At 54.5% G+C, this 14,149-nt stretch overlaps 1 protein-coding gene across 5 annotated transcripts in view; it reads left to right on the top strand.

The window, feature by feature from the left end:
* The window catches only part of MKNK1 (MAPK interacting serine/threonine kinase 1), a 42,852-nt gene extending 30,672 nt beyond the window's left edge, over positions 1–12,180 (top strand). For 4 of the 5 annotated variants that reach the window (XM_045799638.2, XM_045799634.2, XM_045799635.2 and 1 more), the window contains 5 exons: positions 2,557–2,652; positions 4,059–4,253; positions 4,923–5,087; positions 6,324–6,367; positions 7,635–8,988. In XM_045799638.2, the coding sequence (XP_045655594.1) occupies positions 2,557–2,652; positions 4,059–4,253; positions 4,923–5,087; positions 6,324–6,367; positions 7,635–7,869 (735 nt within the window). In that variant the 3' untranslated portion in view covers positions 7,870–8,988. Of the gene's footprint in view, positions 1–2,556; positions 2,653–4,058; positions 4,254–4,922; positions 5,088–6,323; positions 6,368–7,634; positions 8,989–9,169; positions 9,326–11,728 lie in introns of those variants that run through there. The other variant, XR_015726237.1, reaches the window with a different exon arrangement.
* Positions 12,181–14,149: the final 1,969 nt, after the last annotated feature.

Genomic DNA, 14,149 nt, shown 5'->3' with positions numbered 1-14,149 from the left:
GAACACACATTGTTGGTCTGAATTAAGGGACAGCCCACACATAGAAACGGCTGTGAGTGAGTGTGAGTGTAAGCTGCTCCTTACAGCTCTTTTGTGAGGAGTAGTAATCCATTAGCTCAAATAAGATCTTGTGACTTCCTGCAGTGGCTCTGGCGTAAGACTTTATAATTTGTCACCATTATCATTATGATTATTAATAATAATTATAGTTCACATTTTTTGAGTGCTTACATTGTGCCAGGCACTTACACTTATTTTATGAAGTATTTATAAAATCTTATGAGGTAGGTACTATTACTATTCTCATTGTATGGATGACGAAACCGAAGCCCAGGTCGATTAAGAAGCCTGCCCCAAATCACTCAGCTGGTAAGTAGTACAGATTAAAGCTAATGTAGTCTGACCCCAGAACTCCACAGACGCTCCGATCTGCTCTCTTGCCTCAGGATCACAATACGCTTTCATGGCTTTTGTCCTTTCATTTGATCTTAATGGCTCAGGATTATTGCCCTTTTTCTATGGTTGAAAAACTAAAACTAAGAGCAACCAAGCATCAAAAGACATTATCCAGAAAATGAAAAGATAAGCCACAGAATGGGAGAAAATATTTGCAAAGCATATATCTGCTAAGGTTTTAATATCCAAAATATAAAGAACTTCTAAAACCCAACATCAAAAAGACAACCCAATTTTAAAAATGGGCAAAGAACTTGAATAGATATTTCCCCCAAAAAAGTATACAGATGGCCAATAGCGTATGAAAAGATGCTCAGCATCCTTGGTCATTAGGGAAATGTTGATCAAAACCACCATTAGGGGCGCCTGGGTGGCTCAGTTGGTTAAGCATCTGCCTTTGGCTCTGGTCATGATCCCAGGGTCCTGGGATCAAGCCCCACATCAGGCTCCCTGCTCAGCAGGGAGTCTGCTTCTCCCTCTCCCTCTGCCCTCCCTCTGCTTATGCTCTCTCTCTTTCAAATAAATAAATAAAATCTTAAAAACAACAACAACATTAGACACAACCTCACAGCTGCTAGGATGGTTAGAATTTTAAAAAGAGGAAAAAAACAGAGAAGAGCAAATGCTGATGAGGCTGTGGAGAAATTGGAACCTGCCGCCGGTGGGAACGGGAAATGGTGTGGCCGCAGTGGAGAGCAGTGTGGCAGTTCCTTGCCAAGCTAAACGGGATTACCGTACCCCTCAGCAGTTCCACACCTATGTATATACCCAAAAGAATTGAATACAGAGGCTTGAACTTGAACATCAGTGTTCACTGGAGCCTTATTCACAACATCCAAAGCTGGAAACAACCCGAGTGTCCGTCCACAGGTAAACGGATAAGCAAAATGTGGTCCCTCCATACAACGGAATATTGTTCAGCCACACAACAGTTGAAGTTCTGATCCACATTACACCATGGACGAACCTTGAAAACAGTATGCTAAGTGAAATAAGCCAGGCACAAAAAGACAGATACTGTGTGATTCCACTTAATGAAACATCCGAAATAGCCAAATTCATACAGACAGAAAGTAAATGAGGTTACTGGGGAGAGGGGAGATTGGGGGGTTTCTACCTGATGGTTTCCGTTTGGGATGATGGAAAAGTATTGGGAACAGATACTGGGGATGGTTGTACAACAGTGTGGATGTAATTAGTGCCACTGAATTACACATTCAAAGATAGCTAAAGTGGGTTATTTTGTGTTATATATGTTTTATCACAAAAAAAAAAGAGAAGCTAAGTGAAAAAGAAGGGTGTAAGAGAGGAAGGAAGGGGAGAGGATAGAAAGAAAGGGAGGAAGGGAAATTGAGAGATGGTCGGCTTCCCCAGCAGGTCAGTGGCTGAGCCAGGACTCCCACCACCAGCATTTCCGAGGGGCTTACTGTGCTGCTTCCACCACGCAGGGCGTTCTCCCGCGTCCGTGCCAAGTGCCCTCCTGGTTGGCTCCAGAGATGACTCACGCTGTCTGTGGTTTCAGGGGCAACACCCAGTTTGGGTGACCAGCCCTCCCAGTTTGCTTGGGCCTGAGGGGTTTCCCGGGATACACAACTTTCAGTGCTGCAACCAACAAAGTCCCAAGCAAGCAAAGAAGAGTTGGTCACCCCAAGCCACCTGAGGTCGTGCCCTCCACTGAATGGGCCACAAGGAGTCTTTCAGGAATACATACTTCTCTGATTCTGCAGCCTACGCCATCCTTTGTCATTTGTGGGCAAGAGTTCCACAGGTTTGCTCCTCGTTTTACTAAGCGCACAGCAGTCTGACACCACGTAGCACACACGTTTTCTCTTAGGAAGTGAGGAAAGAGTGTGGGGCAGGGGACACCTTAGGATGGATCCTCAGGTGATTTCTAATTCACCCAAGGAGAGTAAACACGACGTGACAGATAAAGCTGGGCTTTGGCACGGCAGCCAAAGAGGGAGAGAGAGTGTGCAAGAGCCAGCGAGTGCGAGGGGAGGGAGTGAGGGAGGCTGAGTGACTGTGTTACAGTCCCATTGGTCTCCGCGTGCCCTTGGGTTTCTTATATTTGTAACCTTTGCCTTTTGCTTTCCCTTTCAGGTGTCTCCAGTGAAAATCTGTGACTTTGACTTGGGCAGTGGGGTGAAATTGAACAACTCCTGCACCCCCATAACCACACCAGAGCTGACCACTCCAGTATGTATGGCTGGGCACCCTGTACCACTTCCTTCAGGGCTCCTGCACCCTTGGGGTACCCCCAGCCCAAAGCTGGAGTCCAGAACAGAGGGCTGAGGAAGGAAAGCCGAGTGTCCCTGCCTGAGTTGTCACGTGGCCGCTGTTTTGTGAGCCACCCCACCCTGTCCGTGCTTCGTTGCTCATGAAGCTGAAGGGAGAGCTGTCTGTTTGGGGCAGGTCCTCGGCCAGCGAGGAGACAAATTGTATCTGTGGGAACAGGCTGAGAACTCCTTACCCAGGCAAAGACAGACACTATCCCAGGCCAGCCCTTTGCCCCTGAGCCCACGATAGCTCGGAGTCCCACTCTCCCTGGCGGCGTCTCAGCCCCTGCCCCTGGGATGGAGGGTGGGGAGTGTGGGCCGTCTGTGGCCAGAACTGAGCGTCCCCAGCTCTCCGCATGTAGGCTCGCTTGCCTGAGTTATCCTGTTGCTTCCTTCACTTCACATTTCATGCCCAGATGTGCGGCTGGGAGCTGTTCTTCCTAAGACATCTCTTGTCCATACTCCATGTACTGTAATTGTGATGAGTCTGTTGAGATTTGCATGCTTCATAAGTGAATTTTCCTAATAACCTTTTTTAAGACATGCATTTCAATATGCTTATGTCTTATTCTAATTGACATTATTAGAAATGTTTCTGTATTAGCTTTTACTACACTGAGCTACCTTGTTCTCAAAGTCATTAGCTCTAATTGCCAATAACACAGAAAATGTCCTTTCTCCACTTCCTGTCTTCCCATCTAATTAGTTATGTGTGTTGGGGGCCAGGGAGGGCTCTCTTGGCAAGCCTGCAATAAGGAAGAGGGAAGCAAAAAGAATTTGTTTTATTTTTATCAGCATTTTCTATGCAAGGATGGAAGGAAAGAATCCTGAATTCTTATACTGGGTTTACCACTGATGTGCTTGAACCAAATCCCTGCCCCATCCTCATCCTTGGTTTTCCCATTTATAAATGGGAGAAGCGGGGAGATTGGATTTGTATTGAGCTCTCCCAGCTTTGATGGACTCTTAATTCTAAATTCTTATACCTCCTCGGTCTAAGCTGGCAGAGAAGCTTGGCAGGACTTCACTTTAAGAACTCCTTGTTTTATGGGGGCAGCTGGGTGGCTCAGTAAGCCTCTGCCTACTGGAGAGGGACCTGGAAAGCTAGGAAGGTGACCTGGACTTGGTTCGTGGGGAATGCTAGGACTCCATGAAGTGCCGTGGTGGTATCAGGCGAGCCCTCTGGCCAGCTTTCCTGGCAGCTCCTTGCTCCGCGGCCCCATCCTCCTGCTCAAGTGCCATTCCATTCTGCTCTTCACCATCTCCCCTCCCTGTGACAGCCTCTCCCTTCTCTGCCGTTTCCCCTCCCAACCTTGGTCCCCACAGTGTGGCTCTGCAGAGTACATGGCCCCAGAGGTAGTGGAGGTCTTCAGGGACGAGGCCACCTTTTACGACAAGCGCTGTGACCTGTGGAGCCTGGGCGTGGTCCTCTACATCATGCTGAGCGGCTACCCGCCCTTCGTAGGTCACTGTGGGACCGACTGTGGCTGGGACCGCGGAGAGGTCTGCAGGGTGTGCCAGGTGAGCACAGCTGGGGGACCCGCTGCATGGGGCCAGCCGGGGGTCAGCGTGCGTGCGGGATGCCCAACAGGATTGGGCCAGCAGGGGGTGGGGGGTTCTGCTCCGGAAGGGGGTCTCTAGAGCCTTCTGTCCCAGGGCCAACGACAGGGGGTGAGAGAGACAGGCTTAGCTGGGAGTTCAGGGGAGAGTTGTTCGAGCGGAGCATACCTGAGCTGAGCCTTCAAACATGAGCCTCGCCCAAGAAATAGAAGCAAGAGCGGCAGCACCAGCCAAGACACGGAGGTGTGAAAGACAGCTGCATGGGTACAAGGAAGAAGGGTAGAAGAGTAAGGTGCGGGGGGGGAGTTGAAACCTGACAGGTTGCCCACAAATGGGCCCCATATGAAGGGCCAAGGAATTTGGACTGCGTTCCCTAGTTGGCATTCCCCGGGTGTCACCCACCCAGCCCTCCAAGTAACCTAGCCATCCCTTTCTGACAGGGGCATTCTGTGTGGTCCGATGACTTAGCGGGGAGTGGGGAGCCGGGGAGGGCCCTGGCCTGTGGCATCCCCAAGCCACGAGCTGCAGCTTCAGCTGAGGCCGATGGGACCCAGGGTGACCAAATCAATGGCAGGCACATTCTGCTTATTCCCCGGTAGTGTGGCCTCAGTAGGAATCTTCTTTACCTAGAACAAGCTGTTCGAGAGCATCCAGGAAGGCAAGTACGAGTTTCCTGACAAGGACTGGGCACACATCTCCAGCGAGGCCAAAGACCTCATCTCCAAGCTCCTGGTTCGAGATGCAAAGCAGAGACTGAGTGCTGCCCAAGTTCTGCAGCACCCGTGGGTGCAGGGGGTGAGTAACCCGGGGCAGTCCCCGTCCTTAGGCCTGTAGCGTGGCCGTGAGGAAGCTTTTAGAGTAGCAAGTACTAGACAGCAGCGCAGGCGGCTGACCTCAGCTGGAGGGAGACCATCTTCAGTCCCTGCACGTGCAGAGTGAACTGGCCACTGACGTAGCCCCAGAAGGAGCCCCTTACTGGTCAGAGACTTGGCTGTAACCTTGGCCTCAGACTAGGCTGCTCTCTGACCCTTGCCCCTCAGGAATGAACAGAGGCCTCTGGGTTTTGGCACATGCACCCTACCATTGGCAGAGCCACACAGTCTCAGAAGCAGCCTGGTATTGGCATCTGGGGCCGGTGGCACCCTCCCCTTATACAGACATGTCATGAGCTGAGAACGCCCAGAAGCAGGGCCTTGCTTCCCTGCTTACGGTGAGGATATATTTGGGGCACAAAAGTTCTCCTCGTGGTCCTGGGGTGCAGCTTGCCTAAAAGGCAAATGGTGGTATTTTCCCCAAACAAAGGATCCAAGTCTTTACCAGAAAACATTTTTAACCATCCTCCTCAGATAGGCATGGTACCTGACTTCTCCCCTCCAAGGGGTCTGCCAGACCTCCTGTGATTTACTGTGTCATTGGTCTGCCAGGCCCTAGCCAGCGTCAGTGGCCCTCCCAGGGGAAGGAAGCAAACATTACCAGCCCCATGTTACAGGGGGACCCAACCTAAGAATCTCTGAGTGGCTGATTCCTAGCCACCCAAGAGTTGCTGACTTTACTGAGCACCTACCCATGTCAGACTCTCGCGATACTGGGATGAATAAGACCCAATCCCTGTCTTACTCTAGTGGGGAGAGGGAGACAAGGGAATAAATTATGGGATAGTGTGTAACAGACGTTTATCAAAAGTGCTAGGGGCACAAAAGGACGAGATTCCACCTCTGCTTGCACAGGGGTAGGGAGGGGGCAGGGGTGGGAGAATGAATGCTTCTCAGGGGACGTGACCCTCGAGCTGGGTCTTGGAGGATTAAGAAGACTGCCAGGGAAAGGGAGTGAGTCTCTATGCAGAGTCAGGGGGGTTCAAGCTGTCCTTTCTTGCTCTCTCCTTGTGAAGTCTGACCCTGCAGGCAAGCTTGGCCAAGTGTCTGTGCTGGGCCAGGAGTCTCTAGTAATCTACCCACTCGGCACTGGTGTGGGTCGGGCAGCTCTTGAAGGAGGGAGCAGTGCTTACCCCCACGTCTATCCTTCCCATTCTAGCAAGCTCCAGAAAGGGGACTCCCCACGCCGCAAGTCCTCCAGAGGTAAATGCTCCAACCACATCTGATGCCCTTCTCTCTTTGGCTTTGACTTTCCCTCAAACTCTCAGCCACGTTGGGGTGGAGGTGGGGACAAGGAGCCTAGTCTCCTGAAGGGGCTCCCCAGCCTGCCTTCTCCGTGGGGCTCCTCCCCACTTCCCCTCTTCTCTGCTGCCACCTGACGGCCTCCCCTGCCCTCCAGCTCCTTTAAGGCCCCTCAGGTGCCGTTTGCAGGAGAAAAACTGTTTCCATATCTGCTTGCATCGAACTAGAAATCACCATTTATAGCCCAGAGACCTTACCTGTAGGTTTTTCACCTCAGCGTTCGCTCCTGCTGCTGCGGGTTGGTGCCAGTAGCAGGAGGGGGCGCTGTGAGGCAGTAGGACCAGTTGTCCGGCCAGACACAGTAATAGTAATGGCTGCTCTATGGTAAATACATACCGCACGCCAGGTTTGGTGCTAAGGGCTTTACAGAGATTCTATTAATAATCTTTATGATAAATTTAAAAGAGAGGTGTTCCTATTACCCCATTTTATGGATGAGAAAACCGAGAATAGAGAGATTGAGGTTACTCATTCAAGGCCACACAGTTGCCATGGGGAGTTGGACTTTGAACCTGTATCTGTTTGACTAGTGCCTTTTACACTAGACCATGTTCCTAGTGAGCACTGCCTTATTCCCAAAGGACCAGGGCTTGCACACTGTGGGAACCCCCAGGGAGCAACCTCATGACCAGGTGCTGGGAGTTACCCAGGGAAGTCTTACATCACTGTAGTCGCCACTGGGGTGACCTGCTGCCCGGGGTGGGCATGTCTGATTCTCTAGAGCCCCGTCCAGGTGCCTTGAGGCCCCAAACCTCTGGTCCACTCTAGAAGACCCACAATGCCTGTTGTATGCTAGCCCTGGGCTGAGCCCTGGAGACTCAGACACAAAGGCACAGCCTCTGCTCTTGAAGCTCCCCTCCCTGATGGGGGAGGGGGATACATGGGTGCGTGCTTCATGTGCCAGGCCCTTCTTTGGGGAGTGCTGGATGCAGAGCATGGGAGTGTGAAGGGGGTTCTCTGAATAGAAAGGGGCATGTGTCCCAACTCCTAAATCTAAGGACTGTAGTTGAGGCTCAAAGGCATTCCAGCCTCAGTGAAATCAGATTCCAAACCTGGGCAAGAACTTCCGAGGGGGAGCAGCCCAGAAAAAGCATCCAGGGGTCCGGGAGCGGGCCAGCCAGAGCGCTGAGCCCCGCTTCCCTCTGCTCTGTGCTGCCCGCCCCTGTAGAAATAGCAGCACGATGGACCTGACACTCTTCGCGGCTGAGGCCATCGCCCTTAACCGCCAGCTTTCTCAGCGCGAGGAAGACGAGCTGGCAGAGGAGTCCGAGTCCCTGGTCGAGGGCCTCTGCTCTGTGAGGCTTTCCCCCCCCTGCAAGTCACGCCTGGCTCGCCGGAGGGCCCTGGCCCAGGCAGGCCGCAGCAGCGACCCGGAACCGTGCCCGACTCCCGCCGCACTCTGACCTGCTCCAGCCCAGCCTCACGGACCTCGGCTTGCCCGGGTGCGGCCTAGTGTGCAAGGCAGGCGGAGGAAGCTGCTCAATGTCTCCATCCCGGCGAGGGCCCGTGGCTCCATCCCCGCGAGGGCCCGGAGGTTCCCACCCAACCCCCATCTCCCCAGAGTCCTCAAGGAAAAAGCTCCATCCAAAGGGGTTGTCTTTGAAAAGGAAAGCAATCAGTTGTCACTTTGCATAATCGCCTGCGGCAGGGACATCTCTCTGCTGGGCTCCTGCCCACCTGCTCACCCGCCTGCAGATCCAGGATCCAGCCGGCTCTCCTGGTGGCGGGCGGCGGGCGGCTGGGGCTGCAGCCTTCGGGGAGCCAGCCTTGAGAAGCGGCAGTTGACAGAGGCTCGTTCCTCTTTCAGCACTGCCCACCCCCCACCCCCTCTGGTCCTTCCTCTGTCCTCCGGACGTCCTCCCCTTGGCTGAGAAAAGCCATCCCCTCAATTCAGGAAAGGGCAGGGAGCCTTCCGAGTTCAGGAGGCCAGATCAGTCTTCCAGTCTATGGCGCGGGAGGAGCACGTAATCTTTCTTTGCCGGGACCAAAATGTGTCCCTCATTTATCATTCTCCTCCTTGTTTGGAATTGCTGCTGAAGTCCGTATTATTTCGTTTAAAAAAATGTTTGTTTGTTTTTTTTAACCATGCACTTCCAGCAAAGATGGGACTTTAAACTCCCACTGCAAGCCGGTGGATTTTCCAGAGCATGTCACGGCTTGCTCTTCCTTGAATGTCCACGCATGTGAAAGGTTTTATTCAGCTGTTTCCTATTATTCTAACTGGTTTTAAGCTGTTAAGATGACCAGTGACTTAGAGGCTGTGTCTGCTGGACGGCAGCACCAGTCCAGGGCCGTTAGAAGGGGCTCCGTGCCTGATGTGGCCGCAGATCGCAGATCGCAGGCAGCCCTGGTCCAAGCCATGGGCCGCCGGCTGCCGGAGAGCCTGCAGGCGCATCTGGCCTCCGAGAAGCTGGGGTGTCAAGCTGCCTAAAGAAAATGGGCCTGTACGAGTCACACAGACACACAACACGACAATGCTATTATACAGTGTGCTTGTTTTAATAAAACTGTTTTAAATTCTAGCTGTGGCCTTTCTGGTGGTCCTTTCTTCCCCTGTAAACCTGAGAGGGAGAGAGGCCTTCTGGAGAGGGGCCGAGTCCAGCCCAGTGGGGAGAAGGTGCCCCTAATTGGGACCTCTAAATCTAGCCCCTCATCGGATTCACAAAACAAGGTGAAGGAGAGATCACTGCTTTTCTTTTTTAGGTGAGGAAATGAAGTTTGTCAACATTTGTCAGTCTCCTGTTCTGTGCCAGGACCCAGAGATGAGTAAGAAACAGCTCTGTCCTGTAGGGTCTCCCTGGCAGGTGGAAGAGGAGGCATCAGCCACCATCACACAAACCGGCTTCGAAAAATGCCGTCGTAAGTGTGCCCTGTGGCCAGGCCAGCCACGCGCGCGGGCAGGAGAAAAGGTCCTCTCTGTCTGGGGCAGCCCTAAGCCTTTCTTGAGGATCTGTTGTGTGCCCAGGACTTGCCAGAGTTAGAACAAAGGAAAATGATGCCTCATACCCGTGGCTCTCGTGTTGCTCGTGCAAAAGGCTTTCGTGTGCTTTGTCCCGTGTCACCCTCAGAGCCACACTGGGGAGGGCTGGGCCGGGAAGGGGCTTTAGAAGTTCCCATCGAGGAGCAGGAGGGAGGTCTGAGGGCCAGGGCAGCGGACAAGGTGCTGCCAGCAGCTTCTCTCCCTGGAGAGAGGGGAGGTTGGGTCAGGGGCTCCTTACTCTAGGGGCCGTCCTGCAGCATCGATGCCTCCGTGTGGACGCTGACATCCTTTCTGCAGACAGTCTTCCCTTTGCAGCAACTGTCACCACCCTCACATCCCCTCTTCTCCCCGGACAGGGATGGGCTGGAAAAACACACCTACAGAATCTGAGCCTTTTGGCCCAAAGTCTCCCAGTCCCTGGGGACTCGGAACCAGGGTATGAGCTCTGTCTCGACTCCAGCCCCAGCCCGATCCGTCCTTCGGGTTGGCCAGCTGAGAGGCGACTTCCAGAGGCTTCCTGGACCAAGCTCCCCCCGACCCTGTTCTGTGTCCAGCTCCAGCTGGCTCTCAGGCCTCCGTGCCTTTGCTCAGGCGGCGGCCTCTACCAGCCTGCCTCCCCACCCTGGTCCACCCATCATCCTTCACGGCTCTGCCTCAATGCTGCGGTTTTGATAGCGTTGTCGTGAGCTAAGCAAGCAACAGCTGCTGGCGGAGAGCTGTCCCGGCATTATCTCATTTAATTTTCATAGCCGTCCTGTGAGGTGAGGTACCATTATGTCACCCCACTTAGAAGAACTGAGCAGAGAAAGGAGAGAAAGACCCTGATGTACAGGTAGGAAGACAGCACTGGGATTCCTCCCGGAGACACTTGCGACCCACTGGCTTCAAATGCCAGCCCTGACGCTTAACTAGCTTTGAGCCCTGGGCAAGTTAGTCTCAGGGCAGCGGTTTATGGATTAATAAATGCAGAGTGTTCAGAGCAGTTCCGGGCACACATGGCCGGTGTGCGATCAAGGGTTGGCTACGGCTGCGACGGTCCTTCTAGTCGCTGTCTCCTCAGCACAGGGCACAATCCCTCTACTCGGTGCCAGTGACGGAGATGAGTTTTCCCCCCTTTCCTTGGCTTGTGTGGGTGGAGATGGATCTGGGCTTTCCAGATGGGCCTGGCCTCTGGTCCTTTGTGGGGTTCTCCTGCTGACAGGTTGCTCTGCCCCTCTGGGCTGGGGTCCCTGGCCCCAAGGGACAGCTGTAGTGCCAGGGGCAGAGTCTGCGTTTGGGGATCAGGGGTCCTGGGTTCTAGTCCTTCTGCCACTCTTCACTGGGTGACCTTGGGAAGTCCCCTGCCCTTTTTGAGGCCCAGACCATGTGCCTGGCTCTACTAGGCAGGGGGAGGTATGGCAGACACACGGAGGGAAGCTCTGGGGCCTGGAACTGTGGCGGCCTGTCCCCCTGGCTCTAGGGCTCAGGTGTGGACTGGGCCTTAGGAGAAAGCTGCTCTTAGCCAGCCCGCATGTCCCAGACCTCAGGCCTCCTGCTTCAAATTCAGTTATCAGGACTCCTGTCTGACCCCTGTCTGGGGTTTGGGCACAGGGGCCAAGTCTTTCTCTCTCTGGATGTCCACCTGCCTGAGCTCTTGGGGGCCCCATCTCCCTTCCAGCTAAATGCCTCTCCCCAGACCCCATTCCCAGACAGCCGTGCCCTGGTCCCGTGCCAGCCACTCCAGCTGCTTAGGTCTGGAGGGGAGCGAGGAGCCAGGTCCCCCCTCAGCTGGCACTCTTGTTGCCATGGCAGCAGTTGCCTTGGAAGCCACTTCCCCGAGTTCAGCTTCTGAACAGTGTGGGAAAGCTGCCCGTCCCCCAGGGGATCAGTGCATTAATCACGCTCTTTTCCAGGGTCCTCACCCCTCAAGGAAAATAAACGGAACTAAACCACACCGAGGCCTTTTCGCCCACTCTTCCTCCCTACCACATGCCAGCCTTGGACTCGGTGCCTCCGGGAAGGAAAGAGCATAGGCAGGCACTCCAGCCCTGGCCTCGCCGTGAAACAAAGACAGATTTTGCGGCAGAACTCAGCTGTGACCTGTGGCCTACCCACCACCCACCACCTACCACCCACCCAGAGTCCAGAGGCCTAGGGGACCCAGGCTTCAGCGAGGAGGGTTCCGAGGCTAGTGAGGTGGGGAACAGGTGGGGCAATTGGCCTCTAGTGGCTCAGGCTTCCATGTCCTTTACCTATTATAGGAAGCACATCACCCAAGGACAAACTTGTATTTTCTTTTTCAGATGAAACAGCTTGTATTGAGGGAAGAATCCGCAAGCCTCCATCTCTCTCTCTCTCTCCATTTCCAATCAACAGGAGAGCAGGCATCACAAAGGTTTCAAGTCGCCTTTAATGACACCCCCCTGTCACGAGAGAGAAGACGGAGGCCTTGACTGAACACAACGTCTCCCTCTGACGGTGGGGTTGCCAATTCCTCCCACCTCAAATAGGACAAGTTAGAAATTTAAGGACAGAGAAAAGCTAGAGTATTTCTCAGCTGCGCATGGAATCTGGACAATGAGGTTCTCTCACGGACTCTGGGGCCGTCCTTCCACTCCCCATGTCTCAGTTTCCCCGTCTATTCTACAAAGGAGCTTGGATGGGTTTGTAGTTCAGTGATCTTGTAACTGAAATGGTTTGACGCGTCTCTCCTCCGTATTTCCTCCTCTGACTCTGGGCCCTTGAGGGATTTACAATGCCAAAAAAAATAATAAGTCTTATTTAGAATTTGGTCCCATTTTTGGAGGTTAAAGTGTTCTTCTGGAACCTGAAACTCACAATGCACAGGCCTCCCTGACCCCAGCCTCTGCCCTCTCCGTTCCGCTTCACCAGCTGGGCAAAGTGAAGCTCAGGAGGTGAGGGGCCGGCCCAGGTCCCACAGTGTGAGGTGCCCCATCCTGCTGACGGTGTGGGAGCCGCCCCCGGCCCGACACCCTGCCCAGCCAGAGTTAGGCAAACACTTAATGGAGGTGAAGGTGTTGAGATTCCCAAATCTCAGCGTCCCAGGAACACATTTTCAGAGACAATTATTTTGACAGCTCCTTCTAAAACTAGTCAGTGGGGGATCAATTATGTGCGACAGAGACATGGGCTGTCATTTGATGCCTAATTAGAGGAATAATCAGACCTCATCCTGGAGAGAGGCACAGGGGACGTTGGCAGCAGCCGCAGTAGCTGGGGAATGCCCACCTCCAGGGGCTTCCTCTTATGGGGGCCAGGAACACAGCCTGGGGGCCCACCGGTGCTCTGCAGTCACCCCCCCGCCACGTACCTTTGAGTTCACACCCGTCCTTGCGCAGGCCCCTCTCCAGCCTCCTGGCAGTGTCTTCCCTCAGCTGAACCTCAGTCCGGTGACCCTGGCCTTCTCAGGCCCCGACCCTTGCCCAAGGAAAGTCCCTTGTTAGAGACGGAGGTGCCATGGTGCCCATGGCCCTCCTCTCTGCTGACCTGAGGTGGTCACGCAGGGCCAAGCCCTCCCTGAGCTCTGCCTTGTGTTCAGAAGCCAGGGCCCTTCTAGGCATTCTGTGGAGCTCACTCCCTGAACCGGCCCTTGAGGGGCTCACAGTCTACAGAGGGGACAGAGAACGAGGACAGATGATGGGGACATGGGAGCAGCAGTAGGCAGCCCACCCACTCAGGCACCATCAGGAATAGCTTTACAGAGCTGGGGCCGGCGGAGTAGGGTCCTGCAGGACGAGGGGGCACTCTCCAGACAGTGGGGGCCAAGCAGACACTCAGCAGAAGGACAGCAGCAGAGACGGGGAGTAACAAGGGGCAGGGAGCAGCTGTGGCAGCAGAGGTCCATGGCCTGGCTGTGACTATGTTGGGCGGCAGACATTGTGGGGAGACAGAGGCACGCAAACAGAGGCCAGTGGGGCTGGGGGTGGGACCCTGGGAATTGGGCTCCGATGCCTGGTGCAGGCATAGGACCAGATCCAGACTCGGGTCAGGGAGGCCCGGATCCATCAAGGGCCAGAGAATGCGGTTAGTGGCGAGGGCTGGATCTAGGGGTGGGATAGGGCTGGGCTTGGCTATCGCTGTCCAGCCTTGAGTTGGTGGGTCCTGCAAGTAGGTCAGACAGGCCGGGCAGAGGAGGTCAGGACGTACTAGCCATGTCCCAGTCTGCTGACCCTGGCCCCTGGCACCCAGTCCCTGCCAATCCTTCTCTCCATATTTGTTTTCCTCTACCCCATTCCTGCCCACCCCCTCCACTCCCTGCTCTTCCTTCTCAGCCCTCTGCCAGGGGTCCCGGGAGGAACTAAAGAGGGAGGGGAAGCAAGCCTATCTGGGGAGGAGGTCCCCTGAGATCAGCTTCAAACCAGGACCCCTCAACCCTGCTCCCCCTAGGAGGCCAGGGGTTCCCAGGCTGGGGGGAGGGGCAAGGGGAGAGAGTGAACTCAGAGGAATTCTTCTTTCTCTCCTCCTGTCCCAGTTACCATTCCTGCCTCTTGAGCCTCCTCCAGGTCCCCGCCCATGCCTGCCTCTGAGTCCCTGAGCAGAAGCCCCATGTGCCACATGGCAGAAGACAGCAGCGCGTGTAGCCAGGGAGTCTCCTCACGTCCCTGGCTGCTACGCCCCACGTGAAGCCACCAGTCCATCCCACCCCCTCAGGAACCAGCAATGGAACCTGGGCGGAGTGCCCTAGTGGGCCTCTGGGACAGGCA

Source organism: Ursus americanus, chromosome 12 (genome assembly GCF_024610735.1).
Source record: "Ursus americanus isolate L20-20 chromosome 12, mUrsAme1.1.p, whole genome shotgun sequence".
Classification (NCBI taxonomy): Eukaryota; Metazoa; Chordata; class Mammalia; order Carnivora; family Ursidae; genus Ursus; species Ursus americanus.
The sequence above is the reverse complement of the archived record's forward strand: the minus strand, read 5'-3'. Positions and strand labels throughout refer to the sequence as shown.